We start from the raw sequence: 20124 nt of genomic DNA on the forward strand, positions 1-20124 counted from the left end.
TTGATTTGAGGTAGGGTTCATGTTTAAAAATTTACCCATGTGTGACATGTATGTATCTTGATGTTTAATGGAGGAATATGTAAGTTTGATGTTAGAGAAACAACTTTTGCTAAGTGATTTTCGGTGAAAATGCAAAAAAAGGACTAAATTGTAAAAGTTATGAATTTTGTGTTAAAAATCTATTTTAATGGAAAATGTAGGCTGCTATAAGCATGAAAATGATTTGGCTATGCATGGATAATAAATAAATTGAACAAATTTCATTTTACGTGCCTAGGAGCAAAAGTGTAAATATGTGAAACTTTGGGGGCAAAAACATAATTTTTCCATAATGTGATTTTTGGGTCACATTGAATAATGTAACTAATAAATAAGTTAAATGTGATGTTATAGATCAAAGAAAAAGAGGTCCGGACCTAGAACGGGAGAAAAAAGAGAAATTGACGGTTAAGTCCCTTTTTGCCATTTTGGTATCGAGGTAAGTTCATGTGTAAATAATTCAACATTTTGTTAATAAGTATTTAATGCTTTGATATTGCTTGAAGTGTATAGTTGTTTCTATGAAATTGATTAATGACGATTTTGACAAAGTTTCAAGGAATAGAAAGAATACAAATGTCATGATATTAGGGTTACCGAGATTCTATATAAGACCATATCTGGGATATGGTATCGGTATGTGATTTCATATAAGACCATGTCAGGGACATGGCGTCCATATGATATTTCATGTAAGACCATATCCGGGATACTGCATTGATACGGTACTATAAATATGAGATCCCCGAGTATCCTTACTATTCCAATGTGTTCAACGGGCATGCCAAAGATAAGAAAGTAAGTGGTTATGTTACGAGATGGTACAGGTATGTACATAAAGATTTTAATTGTTGACTTCATGATATTGTAAGTTATTATCACTATGAAAGTGACTTTGAGATAGCCCTATGATTGTTGATTTACGAACATGATGTATAAATACATGTAAACACGATTGATGACTATACGTTAGGCCTTGGAGGCCCAATTGATTGGTGAGATAGTAAATGTTGTTCATTTGAATTGTGATTTATCGGTTATGAGTGAAAGGAAATATTGCCCTAATTGCCTATTAAAATGGTTAAGAAAGTGTGGAAAGAAAGAGTTATTACAATTTGAAATATGTTGAGCTATATGCATGAAAACATGAATATACATAAGTAACGTATACTTTTACTAAGATGTTTAAAATGATTTGCTAATTATGAAACATACTGTAATGGAGAAATTATGGCTGCTAGACTGAAAGTCGAGTAATGTTAAATTATTTTAATAAATCAAAAGAGAGTAAACATGTGGGTTATATTACAATCTTGAGATTTATAGTTATTTTTATATTAACTTGTGCTTATATTGTCAAGCATAGTATATGACTAGCATGAGTTACTCATTATTTTCATATGAACTTACTAATATTTGAAGCTTACTCCCCTTCCTTTTCCATCTTTTTTCATCTATTATAGGTTAATTTAGCTAGCTCAGGTTGGAGACGGCCGAAGATGTCATCACACTATCAAGCTATCATCGTGGGTAAAAATCAATACAAACCTCTTAAGTTTATGGCATGTATAGGGACTTAGTCAATTGTGAATGTGTCATTAAGATTTAGCCAAAGATATTGGCTTGTAATGGTTAAGGGTTTGATGAAATGTGAAGCCATGTAAATTGGCTTATATTGGCTTATATTAATATTTTATTCATTTTGAATAAGGCCATGAGATTTGGCTCATATTGATTATTGGGTGGTAAGCCTGTTTATTTAAGTATGCATCTGCCCATGCAATTGTGATGTGGTTGGTGGTTGTGTGCATGTGACGAGATGTGTCGTAGCTACGAATGCTTGATGATCTAATTGGGATTTGTTTAGTATGACGATAACTATGGCTTAAATGAGAATTGGTAAATTTGGCTTGACAAAGTATAAAGTCTTATGCATGTGTAAGTAAAGATGAAATGATCATGATCATGTCTTGTTTGTGTATGTTTAAATGCTCACTTATGCCATGTTAAGTGCTTTTGAAGTCATGTATGTGTTTGAGCAAATAAGGGTGGCAATTGGCTTGGAAAATAGCCTCAAAGTTGTCACACGGGCATGTGTCTAGGCCGTGTATGACACACGGTCTTCCCCATTGGCGTGTGTCCTGGCTGTGTGTCCCCTGCACCCTAATTAGGTAAAACAGAATGCCTAGTAGTAAACATACGGGTAGAGATACGGCCGTGTGTCTCAACTGTGTGGAGGACACGGCCTAAGCACACGGGCGTGTGACTTGGCCGTGTAACCTCAATTTAGTTGATGACATCATAAATAGAGAGTTACATGGGTTGAGGACACAGGCGTGTCCCAAGCCACATGGACATGTGACCCTCCAAAATAGGAAAATTTTCTAAGTATTGTATAAGTTTCGAGAGTTCTCGATTTAGTCCCTAACCATACCCAATGTATATTTTGGGCCTCGAAGGCCCATATAAGGGACAATATGCATGTGAATGAAAAGTTTTCAATTTGGATGGAAATTAATGTCTCGGTTTTGTATGATTGTGTGAGTTTATGTCTGGTAATGCCTCATACCCTGTTCCGACGTCGAATACGGGTAAGGGGTGTTACATTCACCGTCACAATCCCTGGCAGCGACGCCAACAACTTGATCGCTGCTAAACATGCGAACATCTAGACTGAAAATACTGCAACAAAATAGATATAAAATTAAGTAGCGGTGTCTTCAAGTATACAGGTCAAATTATAATATAGTAAAGTGTTACAACAAAACACTCTGGAAAGTATTTCGAGGATCGTATCTAAGGTTTTATGTATCGAAGAAATTTATTATTAATTTAATTACAAAAATAATTACTAATTTAATCGATTTACAAGTTAGTAGTGTTGATGTGGAATTAAAATATTAATTAAACTAATTAAATTAATTACTCTAAATTAACCTAATAGAATTTCCTAAATAATAATTACTAATCTACTTAGAAACTTATAGTAATTAATTTTTTACAATTTAATCCCTGAGCCTTAATTACTCACAATTTTGGCTAAACCACTTAACCAAAATTTAACTCATCAATACAATAACTCCGTACATATGTCTATTTAATATCTATGGAAAAAGGGTCCCAAAATCGAATTTTTAGACACAATTGGAAATCGAGTCGTTACAGAGAGTATTGGTACTCAACTTCTAAAGGGCAAAAAATGTTGACTCAAGTGCCTAAGGTTTGGTACCCTTGGCTTAGGTATCGAACCCAATTTGACAGAATGTTAAAAGCTATAGTAACATAGCTTGGAAGCGATGTTTGAATGCTTCAAAGGTTCAGCCATTTGCATGTAAGTCCTATTTGGGTCTATTTTTCATAAATTTTATGTTTTCGAGATTGTTGTAGCTTAATCTAGCTAGCCTAGGGACTATTTTATAATTCTGTCAAAGTTTTGAAAAGTTACCATTGTTGTTTTTAAAGCTTTTTGGGTGTTAATGGTTGAGTTTGAAGCTTGGTGTTGAAATAGGACTATTTTGTAAAATAAATTTGGATAGTTTTTTAGTTTAGGGACTAAAAAGATAATATGTTAAATTTGGTATGAATTTCTTGTAAATTTCATTACTTATGAGCTGTAGAGGGATGGAAATGAATTCGGCATCATGGTTTTAGGCTTATTTGTGAAAAATAAGCTTGTTTCAGTTTTAAGGACTAAATTGAATAAAATGAAAAATATTAGAGAATTTGTGAAAAATGTTAATAGGAAGTCATATACATTAAATTAAATTTTGTAAGGTAATTTGGACTGATAAATTGAAATAAATTACTGTATAGATCAAGAATTGATAGATGATCGAGGAAAAGAGAAAATTTCATATTAGTCTTTGACACTCCTATCTTTGTTGTTGCCCTTCGCAAGTTCACACGGTATAGTCTTGTGTGATTTATAATGTTTATATTGATTTGTGCATTGTGGGTATGTTTGAATATATATAAATTGTTACAAATTGGTACAAGGTGAGAAAATGGATTTAATTGACAGTGTTATATTATTATATGTACCAAGCATGGATGAACATAGGATAGGATACAACTAGCATACCAATAGATTATTCTGTGCACTGTACAGGATTGATATGAGTCGAGATGATGACAGATGATATTTTATTATACATTAAATATACCGAATCGAAAATTTGTTGCGGATTACCAAGTTATATTTACAGTGATTTAGACATATTTCTAAGGGAGGATGTGAAGCCTACAGGCTTGGCACTTGGTGTCCAAGCGTATTCTTGGTTGGATTAACTCATTTGAGCATTCCGACGTGTTTTTGAGTGGATAATCGCGTATTGTATCTGTTCATATTAGTTCATTGAGTTGAATCGTGATTGTTAAATGATATAATGACTAGTATTGATGTATGGTGATAAAGTCTGGATAAATAACTTGAAAATGTGTTCTTGCTTATGGATATTATATCATTACTTGGTATTGAATCAACTTGTTTAATTGGAAGGTTATATGGCATGTATGTAATGAGCTCACCTTTTGATATGGTTGTGGTGACTGGGTTAAATGTTAGTTAATTGTTTTGTTATTTAAACTTTGATTATAAGGTATGTTATATCATTTTCGGCCAATGAACTTACTAAGCTCAATTGAAGGTTACTCTACTTTGTTTTCCTATTTTCCTGTAGTTGTTGTACTGCGGAACCTAGCGATCAAATCAACTTGAAGATCACACTATCTAGCCACCTTTTGGTAGATTTTGGAAACATTTTATTTCAATTATGTGGCATGTATTAGGAGTTAAAGTGTATATTAAGTGTTTGGTATATGTAAAGTGTGTTTTGGGATTTCATAAAATATGTGGACTTATTAATATAATGTTGTGTTTAATCATGGTTGAAATTGTTATGTGATGGAACAATGGTTTGAAGTTGTTTTTAGGAAAATACAAGCATGGTATGTGAAATGGTTGAGTGTCAAATGTATATATGGCTATTTTGGTACTTGGTTAATGGTTAATGGTTGATGGATACGGTATACTATCTTGATTGTTGATTATGGGATGTTTTAGTTGAATAAGTGAGTTGGTACTTGTTGTCAAATAGTATGTTAATAGATTGGCTTTGTGACATACTTATGATGTTTGGAAATTGATGTTGGATGGCATGTTAGGCATGTGAATTGCTTGATTCTAGCTTGGTAGGAAATGAAGTTTAATTTTAGCATTTAATGTTGTTAGTGATAGTGCCTTATGGCATATTGGTTAGAACTAGGAAAATGAAATATTTTGATATGCTTTTGCTGTGTTTTGAATTGGTTAAATGAATGGTTAATGGAATTCTTTACATTTAAGTAGACAATTCATTTTATAACTTGTTATACAAGGTACATTTTGGCACCCACGGGCTAACACACGGTCATGTATGACACACGGGTAAGTGACATGGTAGTGTGCTTTTTTTTTTGTTCAGGGTGATTTTGAGTATACACGATGACAGTCTCTCACACAGCCTGACTACACAACCGTGTGAATGTTTGTAAAACTTTACCAATAGGTCCACACGACTACAGTTTGTTACATGGTCTAGTGACACGATCGTGTGACCCTGTTATACACAGCTTCAATTTCACACGACTATGTTATCTAGCTCCACACGGTCTCAGCCTATCACATGGCCTAACCACACAGTCGTGTAACACTATTTTATGATTATTCCCCACTTTTTGCTAAGTTTTTAATTAAGTCCCTTTTTTATTCTAATTCAATTTTAGAGCTTCTGTAAGTTCTATTTAAGTTCGAAATTGTATGATAACCATGTTTGTTTGTATGTTTAAGAAATAAAGCATGATTTTATTGGATTTTTGAATTGATTTCACATGTTTTAGTTCTGTTAATTACTGTAGCATCCATACTCTAGTTCCAGCAATGAAGACGAGTGAGGGGTGTTACAGTTCAACTATTTAAGTTCAATTCAAAAATATAACATATGATATTATAATCAGTTGATAACTTCAAAACTTATAAAAAATATTTCAAATATTTATTATGTCAATTTTTATATGTCTACAACAAACCAAGGTTAATTTATCCAAGCATTCATTGTGTCATCTATTGTCTATAACAATTCAAAACTCTTACTTTACAAATATGTTTATGACAAGTGACTGATAATTAATTTTTGCTTAAATGATGAGTGTAGAATTTACCTTAATGTTTGCTAAGAGTTTCACCCTTTCACCTCAACGTTGAAAATTTAGAATAAAATAACAAAATTAAACAACTTAAACTTAGATGAAAAAGACATTATATATAAGAAACTTGAGAATTTACAAGGATAAAGAAACAAATAAACACTAACAAGAAAATTATATTGATCTCAACTCCAAGATACCTCCTATTCTAAAACTAAAGGCTATTTATAAAAGGTTGGGAATTGAAAAATTACAATGCAAAGGTCTTGCTAGTAATAAATTGTTAGGCTCATTTTTTTGTCATCTTTCAAAACCATTTTTCACATGTTATTTAATAACTTCTTTTGTCCAAGTTAACAACTCCAAATTGGAAAAGTAAAATAAAAAATTTGAAGATCTGCATCTTGTACATTCATTGTAAAAATTTCAACTCCAAACTCCAAGTATGTTAGAAGATATGACCCAAAATACGAAAATGCATTAAAATTTTCCATCAATGCGAAACTTGTAACTTTCTCTTTCCTTTTGGATTTTTTCTTGATGTATTTTGGCATTAGTGTTCCAATATTTGAATAGATCTTCAAACTCCCTTTTTGATGATATAAAGTACAACGAAAACAGAGTCATGGAGGTCGAGATATGGTCGAAACACTTAGAAGTGTTCTGGCTGGAAGTTCTAAATATATCCAAATTACAACTTTTGAATGTTTGAGCATTAGATTGTCATTCATCATCTTGGATCAACTTTAATGGTTCAACAAGTGACTTAATTGATCTTGATGTTTTGAAATTTAAAATTTTAATATTGAAAAAAAAGTTTAGAATTTTGGGAATGGGATAAACAAGTACAAATTGTTAAATTTTTAATGCATTATATTAGTTTTTATCGTTTTTTCACTTTAATCCTTTTTTTTTTACCTTGACCAAGACTTATAAAAAGATTATTTTTGGTGACCAAAATGAATATGTAATGTGGATATAATTTGGTGTGTATAAGACATCATTAAAGATTTAACCCATGAGTGACTAAAATAAAAACTTCCTAACAGTTGAGTAATGAAATTACAAAAATATTTTTTAATGACCAAAATAAAATTACCTTAAAAATTAGTGACCAAGTAGATAGTTTATAAAAGAAATAAAGTAAAAGAGTTTCCCAAAAAAAAACAAAGCTAAAGAGTTAAAAAGACTTCTTTAATATTATTTCTTCCTAATAAAACAGTGCAAGGGATTAAAGTTATGCATTAAGATTGGCGATTGGCAATAATATTTCCTTCTTCCATTTGGAGAAAAAAGCTCAATTGTACCAATTTATTCTCTTTGATGCATGTTTTAATTTAATAATTTACCTATTGTAGATAAAAGTTCTTTTCATATATTTGAATTTTAATATTTACTAGTGAGTAGAATTAATTCACAAAAAAGTTTTTCATTTTTAAAAAAGTGTCAATGAATAGTAATATTCATTAATTTCATATATTATTTTTCGCCCTCCAACTTTATTAAAAGAAAAGTTATTTTAACTATTCATTTAATTTTTTGTCATTTTTAACATTTAAACTTATATTTTTTGTCAAATTATCCTAAAATAAATGAAAATTTTAAAGTTTATTTACTTTGCTGACGTGTGGCATACACGTGTATTGCCACGTAGATGATACATTAACATTTAATTAATTTTTTAAAATTTAAAGATATATATTTTTAGAATTTTTAATGATTTAATTTTAAAAGTCGTTTTTAGAATTTTAAAAAAGTAATTAAATGTTGACATTTCATCCAAGTGGCAATCCACGTGTCTGCAACGTCAACAAAGTTAAAAAACATTAACTTTTTCATTCATTTTTGGGTGATTTGACAAAAAACGCAAGTTTAAGAGCTAAAAAGGACGAAAAATTAAATTGAGAGCAAAAATGACATTTTTTTGTAAAGTTAGAGGGCTAAATAAGTCATTATGCCTATATTAAATAGGATAAATAACATAGATAGTCACCCAAGTATAAAAAAATTTTCATTTAGGCACCTTAAATAAAAAATTTGCAATTTAAGCACTCACGTCACATAGTTCAGTCATTTTAGCCACTCTCATTAAAATCACATATGGCAAGCTAACCTGGCAGTTAAAAGAATCAATATAATAGAAAATTTATCCCTCAAACTTTTTACATATATCAATTTGTCATAATTTTAAAAAATTAATCCTCAAAATTTAGAAATGATCTCAATTTGATCTTAGTTGTAAAAAATTCAAAGAAATATATAAAAAAAATACATAAATATTTAAAAAAAACATAATAAAAAATTTAAAAAATAAAAAAATTGTTGGAAAGAAATAATGATATATAAAATTTTAAAATACTTTAAAAAAATATGATAATAAATTTAATAAAATAAAAAATCCCCCACCGTGACTGAAGAGGATGAGGAATAGAGGGAGGGGGAAAGAATAAAGGAGAAAATGAAGATTGGAGGAAGTGGGATAATGAGCAGAGAGTTAATTGAGTCTTTGGGATTGTGTGAACCTACTTTAAAGAAATGGAATTTCAGTGGATGAGTCATGTATTTGTGTAATTTTGGTATTGAATTTGATTATCTGTGTTTTATAGCATTGGATTGCATAGCAAGGTGTAGTTGGATTTAATTTATATGACTCACATATATACCACTCAAAATTTAACTCAATTACTTGTTTTCTTTTTACAAAAATTACATCTATGTTCAAAACTTTACATTTTGAACATCTGCGCAGTATCCTTATTCTGTTGCAGCTACTTTGTATATATACTTTATGACAAGTGTATGTACATGCTAAAAATTTGGCAAAATTCATGTGGGAAAATAAAAGCAAAACTAATGAGTTATTTAACAGGCAGTGGGCGGGTGAGCTTGGCCAAGGCCCCAACTGCTAGAGAATTAATGTAAGTGCATGGCTCGGTGTAGACGGATGACCAGCGTTCATCGTTGAACTTGTCATGGTTGTCAGGTCCACCTAGGATGGCGCCGGTTAACTCATTTGGATTGGGTGTATTTTTGTTGTACCAACGAACAAAACTCATGGGGCAGTTCACCTCTGAATTGGCATCCGATAATGGGATTGAGGCACCCCGGTGGTGCGCTTGTTTTGGTGGATTCTTCCCAAACCCAACCATGTACGATCTTCCTTGTGGGTTTTGACCTAATATGTAGTCCATCTGCAATGTTTCCAATCAAATCTTTTAACTACTACACCTTCTCATCCCTATCCGATTGAATTGGAAAATCATGTACCTGCTGCTTTGCAAAAGCCAAGAGGTGAGTAGAGTCAAAACGTTTGTCTCCACATTGGACCTTTTGGTTGAACCTTTGAAGCAAATCGCCATAGATACTGAAGAGGAAAGAAATTCCAGTAGCATATTGAAGGTTGGCTCCATCTCTCAAATGAACCAGACCAGCTGGAGTCATGGGAATTTTGTGGTAAGGACTTTGAGGAAGGGCTGAACAAATAAAACTGTCAGCATGCTCCTTGTAGGCCTGCATATCACGGCCACCTTGAAAGAAAGACTGCATTTTGTACATAATTAATGGTGAGATTATTCGAACATATAAAATGGAAGAATAATGTATATAGTTACAAGAAAGAGAGAGACCTTAGAAAGGAGGATTTGGACACCAGCATACTTGAGGTCCCAGTTGAACTCATCCACAACTGCATGAAGTGCTTCTTCCGTGACATACTTGAAATAAGTGCGGTCGCGTGTGGCACTGTATAGCCATGCTGCCGCCCATAACAACTCATCCTGCACCACCCCCCATCAATTCAACATCAATCTCTAAACCCTTAAATGTCTCTAAACACTTAATTAGCTTACATGATAGCCAGAGAAAGAGCAATAGAAGGGGCATTCTCCATCGAAAGATCCCTTGTGTTCTCCAGCAAATTTGAAAAGCTGCCAACAACAAAGGCATAACCAAACATGTCTAAAACTTACAATTAAAACAGCATATGTAGGTACCATTTTGGCTTTGTTAAGGAGACGACGTGCATAGGGACGATCAATGCGTCTAAAGACTATAGAAGAAGCAGCCAATGCGGCTGAAGTTTCAGCTGCAATCTCGGTTCCAGGTGCCTTCTCATTGATTTCCAAAACAGGTCTTGGGTGCTTCATGTTCTCTGGTCTTACCCAACATTGATGTTCTTTTTCAGGGTCACCAACCTTTTTTTTAGAAACAAAAACAAATCATCAAACAATGCAGTCATCTGTATGATACAAATAAATAAACAATTGGTATGTTGTTTAATCACTTTACCTGCACGTACAATTTGTTACGTTTACAAGCGGCTTTCAGGAAATAATCAGTTCCCCATCGAATGGCAGCTTGAGTATTTCCTAACTCACCGGCGGATTTTAATTCGGAATTGTAAACAATTGCAGACCATGCCAAGGTGGTGACTGTGAAGGCCATTGGTAACCCATACTTCACATTGTCACCAGCATCATAATATCCTCCAACGAGGTCCATCTGAATGAATTCAAACACCTAGCTATCATAATCAAGATGCATGCAAATTAAGATGGAAGGCAAAAAGGGAAAAAAGAGGGTACATCACATTTGCTTCTTTGCCATCATTGAGACAAGAATCACCTCTCCAGGCTACTCTATGATTGGGAGGGAGTTTCCCTGACCTTTGTGCTTCCAAGAAAATGAGCGACTTGGTGAGAGCTTCCTTGTAGTTAAAATTATCACCATTAACAACCACTACATACCCTAGCAAAACAGCCAACCATGCCACAAGAGCTGCTGCAGATGGTCTTGTCATTCCCATGAAAACAATTGAATATCTAAAACAGGGGACTAATGGTTTAGGGTGTGAGAATTCTGATTCACAACTTTGGGTTTTTGATGATGGAAGGGAAGGGATTGGATATAGTGAGCCAAAATGTGAAGGTTAAATTGATGTGCGGAGGGGAAGATGGTTCACCCGTATTTAGGCACACTAAACATGATCACTGTACTTTTGATAATAATAATAATAATTATAAGCAATATCTAGTGTTCAGAAATTAGGATGTGATTTGTTTGGTAGATTAAGAGGGGTTGCTCCTGCCTCATAGCTCCACCTCTCATTCTTTTACCTGTAAAAAAATAAAAATAAAAACCCTTTTTTCATAATGTTTAAAATTGGATTGGATTTTGTGGCTCTTTTAGACCAAAACCCGTGTAATGTCTTTAGTGCTTTTCATTCCAAATGCTCATAACAAATAACATTGTGATGTTATGTTACTATGAGTAAAAAAATAATGAAATTTTGTGACTTATTATTTGCTTGGTATGGTTCGAATAAGGGAAATTTGACCAATTTCACATTGGCTATGAAATTGACTGGAAATTGGTATACTTGATGGTTTATATATATGAAGGGTGAAGATTGTTGGAAATGATGTCAAGAAGTACTTTGCTTTTCCCGTGAAAAGAAGTATCTGGAAATGTAGACGGAAAATTAACATCCATCCTTCGCAAAAGTAGTTCAGTATATTGATGGATTCTTAAAGGCGAGTGAAATAGATAAAACCCTTCATGATATATCTTAGCTTTTAGGGCCACATTTGAAATCAAAGTCCTGATTTTACCACTTCTGTTTTGATCTTGACATCCTCAATCTGTATATGTATATATGCATATGCGTCTGCATACGTATATGTATATGTATAATAAACATAAACTGCAACATTTTTCCTCTTAATTATCTATTTGATTTGGTTTTGATAAAGTAATTAATGGTTCTCTCAAGAAACATAACAACGTTACGTGCAGTAAAAAAAATGATGACAATATATAATAGGGACATCACTTTTAACCGATGATTATCCCCAAATCTACAAAGAATGTAGAAATAATTAAAACTACCCTAACAAAAACCATAGAACATTTGAGTTTCTGGTTGTCCCATTGGTTGTGTTCATCAGCCACTTCCTCTAAAGTACCGTGTAAACATCCATAAAAGATTTTGAGCTCCTCATGCCACTAGCCATTTGCTCATTTAAAAATTGAGAAAATGGTGACGGAAAACAAGCCACTTCAGCATCTCCTTATAATGTTTGCCACATTCCGGCCAATGTCTTCTTTCGTTTGCTCCGACACCGGGAAATCGCCGATGTACATGTCAAAGAAAGCCCCTGGCATATAGCAAATATTAGAAACCCCACCTTTAGCAGTTAATTGTAGTGTGGAGAAAAATGCTAATCAACACACTTCTAAGTGTCAAGGAACGCTAGGCCAAAGGGTTTACTCACTGCATAAGTCCTTGCTATGGACTGCTCCAATCTGGTTACCTCCGACTGCACAAATATATATTTTTCACTATAAGATGAATGTAATATATATACTTAATACAATATTTTCCCTAAATGAAAATACCGACTTTGTCTAACTCATTTTCCATGAAACAAACTACCTCAGAAAATTATCTCATTGAAGTTGTTACTGTTGGAGAAGGGATTAAATAGAACAAGAAAGAAACCTACTTTTGGTAATTAGTTGTCCATCAGCTGTCCGCTGAAAGTCAATTATTGTTCCCTGCAATATCCAGTAGGGTTAAGTTGACTTGCTGCTGCATTAGATCAAATAGAACAAAGATATATGAAAGATGAAGGAAATTAACTGCAGGCAATGGAATATCTTGAGTGAAGTAGGAACCAAATGTACTGAGGCAGCGATAATCAGTGTTGGGATTTGTCTGGTAGTAAGTTAAGAAGTTTGTTAAAAGTCCAGCACGTCCGTGAAGGCAAATAAAAGAGGAAAGAAGATAGTAGAAGGGAGGATTAAAATGCACCAACTTCAATTGCTTACCTTTACTAAACGAGCACGAAGAGATTTTTCAAATGCACTGCAACATACACAACAAAAGTCATTAAGTCACTCATCAAACTGAAAATTAATGATAGACACTTGTATGTCTTACCACAAGAGCCTTGAACCTAATCAATCTATTGTTCTCGCATAAAGCAGTTTCCAAGTGAGTGGCATGCAATTATGAGTATTAAGTTGACAAAATCTTCAAAGGTGAAAGAAATGGAGAAAAAGAACTTACTCTCTTACTGTATTGACTTTCATCCCATTGCAGTTAACAACTAGCCTTACAGTCATACCAATATCCTCGCTACACACATATAGAAAAAGCACCATAAGAAAATAGGCAAAGAAAAGACTTCAGTCTGCATAGACAAAAAGGGAACAAGAAAACAAGACTGAGCTTGAAATCCATGCCAACTCATGGCTTTGAAGTTGAACACACAGTTTATGAATGTTCCAAGTCCTCAATAGAGCCTTGATTGGCATTTTGGAGCAGTTAAACTTCTAAACAAACTGTCTTGAGCATGGAAATTCTTAAGTACCTAAGAAGATCCTGATAAAAGTCATTGTGTTTGTTCAGTTCATCCACTGGAATAGAGGCATACTTTGCACCCAATTTCTTGCAAACAGAGTATGGATGAATATCTATAAGGGGAAAGGAAAATCAAGAATAAGTAGTTGAAGCACTAGGAAAAGCACGTCATTAATAACACAAGGTAGGAGGAATGAAGCAAAATCCACAAGCACTTACAAAAACCAAATGCATACACCTTCAGAGACTTAATTTTGATGATCTTCATGGTTCTTGATCCAGTACCAACAAGCACCTAAAAGCATAGAGACATGGTCTAAGTTATTGTAAAAAGAAACAAGAACCGCCAACATGTAAAGAATGACCAGATCATGTTAAAGTGATGCAAGTCCCCAGTGTGACTATTCAAGCTTGACCTAATGATGTTTTGTGATTCAAATTCCATGGCCAACCTATGGAAACTTTAAAATTGGTTGGTTTAAATTTTCAACAAAGGTGTCCATAATGCATCTAAGCAACCATGGAAAGCAAATGGCTAAGAGCATTTTAAAAAAGAAATAAGTTTCCAGAGAGCACATAAACCTACATTGTGAATATATTAAAATATAAATAGGCTGCTTAACTGATGCAAGAGAAACAGAAAAAAAAAAGCATATCACAGATGATTGATACAGAGTGGGTTACGGAATGTCAGACTAGCAGCAGCAATGTCCACAATGTTTTACCTCGGAAGCTAAACTAGAATTATTCTGTGTATCTAACATGTTATCCAATATAGTTGGGAACTCAATGCCAGTTCTGGGTTCAATAGCAAGTCGTCTTCGGTTCAAATCTAGAAAAGATAGACTGCCACATCCTTGACCGACTTCACAAGGCCTTCGATCCATGAGTTCTTGCATTTGAAGTTCAGTGTTATCAAGTGGAACAGCTAGTACCTTTGAAGATCTGATCACATTAAATCAAACAGCTCAATCAAAGAAAACCATGTGAACAGACAAACACAACAAAGAAAGGTCAAAGACAATGTAATTTGTGAGATAAAAAACCTTACAAGTTGTCTAATGGTGGTATCAAAGCTGCAGCTAATGATAGCAAAGGAATGTGTCGGAGTGCTTCTGCTTCTCCAAAGAAGCTTCTCATTGCAAAACTCGAAATTTTACCAAAAACAAGAGGGGTGCCAAATAGGCCTCTTGAATCAGAGGCAAACCGACATCCAGCAAGATTATTCTTACAAGAAAATAGGTGCTTAACCAGAGCTGAAGATTCACAACTCCTAGATTCCAAACCACATTGATTACCAGATGATATATCCCTACTCAACTTCGAAGTTGACATACTAGAGAACCAAAACAGTATAGCCCCTGTAAACTTCGACATACAACTAAAAGCTTCTCGAAATGTGAGACTACCAGGTACATACAAATGTTTAGAATGGTACAAAGAGCTGTCAAGAAACGAACTAAACTGCGAAAACAAGTGAGCTCCAAAACCATAAGAAACAAAGGGCTCCAAGGGAAAAATATATGGAGACCCTCCTCCATCTAAATCCATGAAAAACAACCAAGTATTCCGCATACTTTGGACTTCAGCTATATGCCCAATCCAGAAATCTTAACCTTTTTTTTCCTTTTTTTTTCTGAACTGAGCAAATTGGGTGGTAAAGTTTACCACCCTTAGAGAAAAAAGGACCTTCAGAGAAAGAAAATGATGATCCAATTAGAATTCAATTATGATCCATTAAGAACAAGGAAGCATTTAGTAAATAGAATTACCCTTTGATGAGAAGAATAATAATAATAGTAAAAACGTACAAAACCTAAGCATAAATAATTGAGAAGCCAAAGGAACCAACAATGTATTTTTGAATAAAAATGAATAAATCAATTCATTTAACATTCAGTACAATGAAAGGTAATATTTTTCCTTTTTATAATTAATAGAAGTAATCTTTGTTCCTAGAAAATGAGCAAAAAAAAATATAGCCGTAAAATAAGGAAGGTAATCACCAGAAGCAATGCTAACAAGAAATTCATCAAATGCAACCAAAAAATAAAATAAAAGGTAAATAATTCTAAATAAATTCTTTACAGGAAACATCAACAAAATTTTCGAGAAAAATAGGTGAAAAGAAAAAAAAAGTTGAAAACTGCAAAATTTAACAAACTTCTTTTTTTTTTCTTTTGGATCAAAAATTTCATAAAAAAGAAAACCGAAAATGCAAAGAAAATGATACCTGAAGAACGCACCTTAAATCACAAGGAAAGAAAATTGCATGTGGAGATCAAGAGATTCAGATTAGGGAGACGGAAATTAGGGTTATTTTTTCCAAAAAAAAAAATTTCTTTCGTTAGTTTTTCAAGGAGGTTTTTATTTGATGGGAGAGAGAAAGGAATATGCTGTGTTAAGGGGAAAAAAATAGGCAAAAGGTGAAGAAAACGAAGTCACAGTGATTCAAAGCTATGGGAAGGACAAAAGTGGAAAATTAATAAAAATTTTATTTCTTTATTTTGAACTTTTTGGTGACGGTGACGGTTTGGCCCCCACTTTATATTGTAACAATTTCCCACTCAATTAATTAACTAGTGAGGGTTCCAACTCTAATGTTTCTAGTATTGCAATTAACCCTTTTCTTTTTTAGATATTATTTAAACAAATAAAGTTCACCAACTATGCATAGATTTCATTTTTAGATATTATTTCGTTTTAGTAATGTTAGATAACGCAATATTAAAGGTTTTAAGTGGGGGTAAATGTTATATGTAGGTTTTTGTTTTAATATTTTATTTTGGGTTTAAATTTTATTATGTATACGTTTCTACAATTTTATTGTAATTTAGGTATCAATATATTTTAATTTTTAGCTTGTCTCTGCTTTGTTTTGATTTTGTTTTAGTTCTAATTCATCCAACATATATTACTTGTGATTTATATTTGTATTATATTTGTAAACTCTTTAAAAGTAAGGGTTTTTTTTTACTTAAGTAATATAAAATAATTAAATAAATATTGAAATGGGATAAAGGCAGTAATATTTATTAATCTAGGTATGAGCTACAGTTAAAAATCAGTGCAGTCTGACCTATCAGCGGCAGCCCTCTCTCCAGTCACCGGTCACATCAAATTTTTAAAAAATTAATATTTTTTATGGGTGCTGGTCAATCAAAGGCACCGAACTGAAATGCAATGACCTAAAATATTTAGGGGCCTGATATGTAAATTTTTCATTTTGATTGAAAATCTTTAAAGGTGCCACTAACACCAAACTTCAAATAGGATAAATTTCATCATAAACCCTTCTTGCTTATTATTTCTTTTTATTTTCCTTCAACACAAAAAATAGAAAAGCCTCTTATCGGTTAGTCCAAAATATTTTTTTACTAAAAAGTATTTTTGTAAAAAGTTGATTCCAACTAGAAATATATTTTATTTATTTTTTAAAACATAATTTTTTTGTTCAAATAATTTTTTTGTAAAATTATTTTTCGAAAAATTATTCGAACTAGAATAAAATAATTTAAAAAAAATACTTTTCGAAAAATAAATGAAATTTATTTCCAATTGAAATCGGCTTTTTTACAAAAAAAAACTTTTTAATAGAAAAAACTTTTTGGACTAATTGGTAATAAGCCTATCTGTTTTTGGTGTTGAAGGAAAGTAAAAGAAAATAAATAAGAAGAGGTTATTAAGCAATTTACCCTTTTGAAGTTTGGTGCCGCCAACCTGTCAGGTGACATCCTTAAAGCTTTTCAATCAAAATGGTAAATTTACATATTAGGTCCCTAAATATTTTAGGTCATCATATTTTAGTTCAGTGCCGCCAATTGACCAAGTGGCACCCATAAAAAATTATATTTTTTTAAAACCTGATGTGACCGGTGGCTGGGGAGAGAGGTGCAGTCAATTGGTCAAGCGACACAAGTTTTTTATGGTAGTTTCTGCCTAGATTCGTAAATATTACTGCCTGTAACCCATTTCAATATTTATTTAATTATTTTATATTATTTCGGTAAAAAAACCTTAAAAGAAACAAATAAAAGTTATTTTATGCCAATGAGGATTTAGTAGTATTGGCAAAGGCTAAGACCATGTGACCTTGTGTGCTCATGTTTGGGTCACACTATGTGCTAATGCCAATTATGAGTTTTCCTTCATAATATATTAAAATATGCTTCAAGTACTCTTCATACATTTTGAATTTAACCCCTTCACTTTTCAGATTTTTAATTGTAAGCTTTATTATTAATATTGTTAAAATTATTCTATTAAATTCATACTCAATTCAACATCATTCATTTTCGTTACGTAGCTACTAAGTAAGTATTTTTTTTTCTATTTCAAAATGTTACACCGGTAAATTTAACAAAAGAATTTTAATGATGTTAACAATTGGACCTGAATTTTGAAATTTAAGAAATTGATGGACTAAATTTCTAAAATGAAACTAAATTCATGAAAATAAAAATAGATAGACTAACTTTCAAACATACAAAGAGTACAGAGACTTGGAATATATTTTAACCATCATATTATTCTAGGTTAAGTCCTACCATATGTGGGCATATCTAGATTTATTCTTCTTTTAAGTTCGGATATATTCTAATTTTAGTCAATTGTGCTTTAAATTAAGTGGATTCTAGTTCTAGTTAATCGAATGTTTATTATTTGTGGTTTGTACTTTTCTTGTATTTATTATTATATTTATAATTTTACTTGTAAACTCCTAAAAATACTTGTAAACTCCAAAAAATAACTTTTATTTTTTAAGGTAATTATACCTTTTGACACCTAAATTTTATTTCAATGTTCAAATTGGTACATAGAATCAGTTCAAGTACAAAACTTTACACATTTGACTAAACAAGTTCGGTTGTTATCACTTTACAACTAAGACAATCAATTTTACAAAAAAATTAAAAAAAAACCTTTGGAGCCTAGATTTGCCTCTGAAAATTAGAATTACATTATTGAGGATGTACAATAATTTTGTGCCTGCTATGAAAAATTTACATAACAAGCATTTTTTTGAAGATGATAGATGCCCTTGAATCGATGTCGTTAACTATTAAAAGATATTTCACATGTTTACAAGGATTGCAGTGTTGGTTCATTAATTTGGGAGTGATTGAACCGATTCCATCTCATACAATAATAATATAGATTGGTTTTATTTTTTTTTCTTTTGATGAAATGAAATGTTATGTAGTGGCAATAACAATTTGGGTTATATAGGAAAATGAAAACAAAAAAAGTACATGATGATGCGAAAACTTTAGTACAAGAGTTGTATTGGTTCAGTTCTTCTTATTGGTTGGAGTCATAAAAACAACAACTGTCAAGTCAATTGAGTATATAAAAGTTTTGGGGTCTACCATCGTAGTGGCTTTTTTTCAATATTAAATTTGATAATAAATTTCAAGTGATCGATGGGGCGGTCAGTGTAAGTATTATAAGGATCATTAAGGTGATGTTTTTGGTTACTTGTTGAAAACTCCAATTGTTATTGATCCATTTATGATGTAAGCAATAGTTGCTTTACAATTTTGAATTGATATGGGATTTCACCATGTTATTGTTGACAAGATTCACTAAGAGTTATATGGCGTATAAACTGTTTGGCTTTTGATAGACCAAAGATCAAGCCTTTTTTGAAGGACAGGAAATAGTTGAGGTAGGATTTTCACTATTGTATCGTCAACCATATATATAGGGGCCACAATATTGTAGCACATGCATTAAAGAAAGGTCTAAACTTGGTTTCAAATGAATATTTGATGAATGAGATGCTTGATTATTTTTTTCTCTATACAGTGAATATTAATTGACAACACTCTGAGAAATGATAGAGTTAGGGTAGGTGAAAAGTTAGAGTAAACATTTTTATTATAAGCATTCTTTTTTATGCATGCTTTAATTGGTGTAACAACATATTGTATCAATTAATGTAATGCAACTTAAAAAATAAAATAAACTGTAGCATCCTACACCCGACTCGAATGGCGAATCCAGATAAAAGATGATACGTTGTTACCAAATCAACCTAAACAACACTTAAAATGTCAAACTGAATCTAAAAATAAAGCATGCATGACATAAACAATCAATTGATTATGAACATTAAATGCATTTAAATTGTAATGACTCGAATGTTAGTGGTGCCAAAAAATACGGTTTTAAGACCTTATTTTCGTAAGCCGAGCCCTTAATATTTAATATAAATATTAACAAAGTTATATTATATAGGTAGATTGAATTTTGGATAGGTAATTTAGCCAAATTAAGACTTAATTAAGGTTTAGGGACTAAATCATAAAATCCAATCGCTATAAATTTTTAATTAGTAAAAGGATTAAAGACTTAAATTACAAATAACCCAAGGTTCAAAATAAAAAATATACCATGTTTAAACATTATAAACTTAACAACATAAGCATGTATTCATTAAGCTAATTAAACTAAGCATTATATGTTAATTTAAGGTTAATTACCTAGTTAACTTAACTAATTATACAGATATATTAGAGATAGTGGATGAATAATAA

General features: G+C 32.1%; 2 protein-coding genes across 6 annotated transcripts; both read right to left on the bottom strand.

The window, feature by feature from the left end:
• Nucleotides 1–8882: 8882 nt before the first annotated feature.
• LOC107961627 (endoglucanase 16-like) lies at nucleotides 8883–11283 on the bottom strand. 2 transcript variants are annotated; one of them, NM_001327712.1, is given in 7 exon segments: nucleotides 9081–9413; nucleotides 9490–9762; nucleotides 9849–9998; nucleotides 10071–10148; nucleotides 10215–10415; nucleotides 10510–10722; nucleotides 10811–11026. In NM_001327712.1, coding segments are annotated over 7 exon segments (1464 nt in total).
• A 648-nt stretch (nucleotides 11284–11931) lies between these two features.
• On the bottom strand, nucleotides 11932–16028 carry LOC107961628 (fatty-acid-binding protein 2). Of its 4 annotated transcripts, none has more exons than XM_016897681.2 (11): nucleotides 15832–16028; nucleotides 14637–15274; nucleotides 14311–14530; nucleotides 13805–13880; nucleotides 13596–13698; nucleotides 13292–13360; nucleotides 13051–13087; nucleotides 12863–12937; nucleotides 12726–12777; nucleotides 12495–12539; nucleotides 11932–12377 (listed from the first exon to the last, which is right to left on the bottom strand). In XM_016897681.2, the coding sequence occupies exons 2-11, from the start codon at nucleotides 15158–15160 to the stop codon at nucleotides 12280–12282; spliced, it is 1299 nt and encodes a 432-aa protein (XP_016753170.1). In that variant the 5' UTR covers nucleotides 15161–15274; nucleotides 15832–16028; the 3' UTR covers nucleotides 11932–12279. The 4 variants fall into 4 exon arrangements, 3 of the variants coding, with proteins under 3 accessions (XP_016753170.1, XP_016753171.1, XP_016753172.1); XM_016897682.2 differs by having other exon boundaries at nucleotides 15819–16011; XR_005928507.1 differs by having other exon boundaries at nucleotides 12241–12377; nucleotides 12656–12777.
• Nucleotides 16029–20124: the final 4096 nt, after the last annotated feature.

This window comes from Gossypium hirsutum, chromosome A06 (genome assembly GCF_007990345.1).
Source record: "Gossypium hirsutum isolate 1008001.06 chromosome A06, Gossypium_hirsutum_v2.1, whole genome shotgun sequence".
NCBI classification, from domain to species: domain Eukaryota; kingdom Viridiplantae; phylum Streptophyta; class Magnoliopsida; order Malvales; family Malvaceae; genus Gossypium; species Gossypium hirsutum.

Coding starts and splice junctions, on each gene's coding strand:
- LOC107961627 (XM_016897679.2), bottom strand. CDS start 11,026: ATGGGAATGACAAGACCATCTGCAGCAGCTCTTGTGGCATGGTTGGCT. Junction 10,723..10,810: donor ATGATGGCAAAGAAGCAAAT/GTGATGTACCCT, acceptor GAATTCATTCAG/ATGGACCTCGTTGGAGGATA. Junction 9,999..10,070: donor GCTCTTTCTCTGGCTATCAT/GTAAGCTAATTA, acceptor GGGGTGGTGCAG/GATGAGTTGTTATGGGCGGC.
- LOC107961628 (XM_016897681.2), bottom strand. CDS start 15,160: ATGCGGAATACTTGGTTGTTTTTCATGGATTTAGATGGAGGAGGGTCT. Junction 13,699..13,804: donor GGTGTATGCATTTGGTTTTT/GTAAGTGCTTGT, acceptor TTCCCCTTATAG/ATATTCATCCATACTCTGTT. Junction 12,778..12,862: donor AAGATATTCCATTGCCTGCA/GTTAATTTCCTT, acceptor TGGATATTGCAG/GGAACAATAATTGACTTTCA.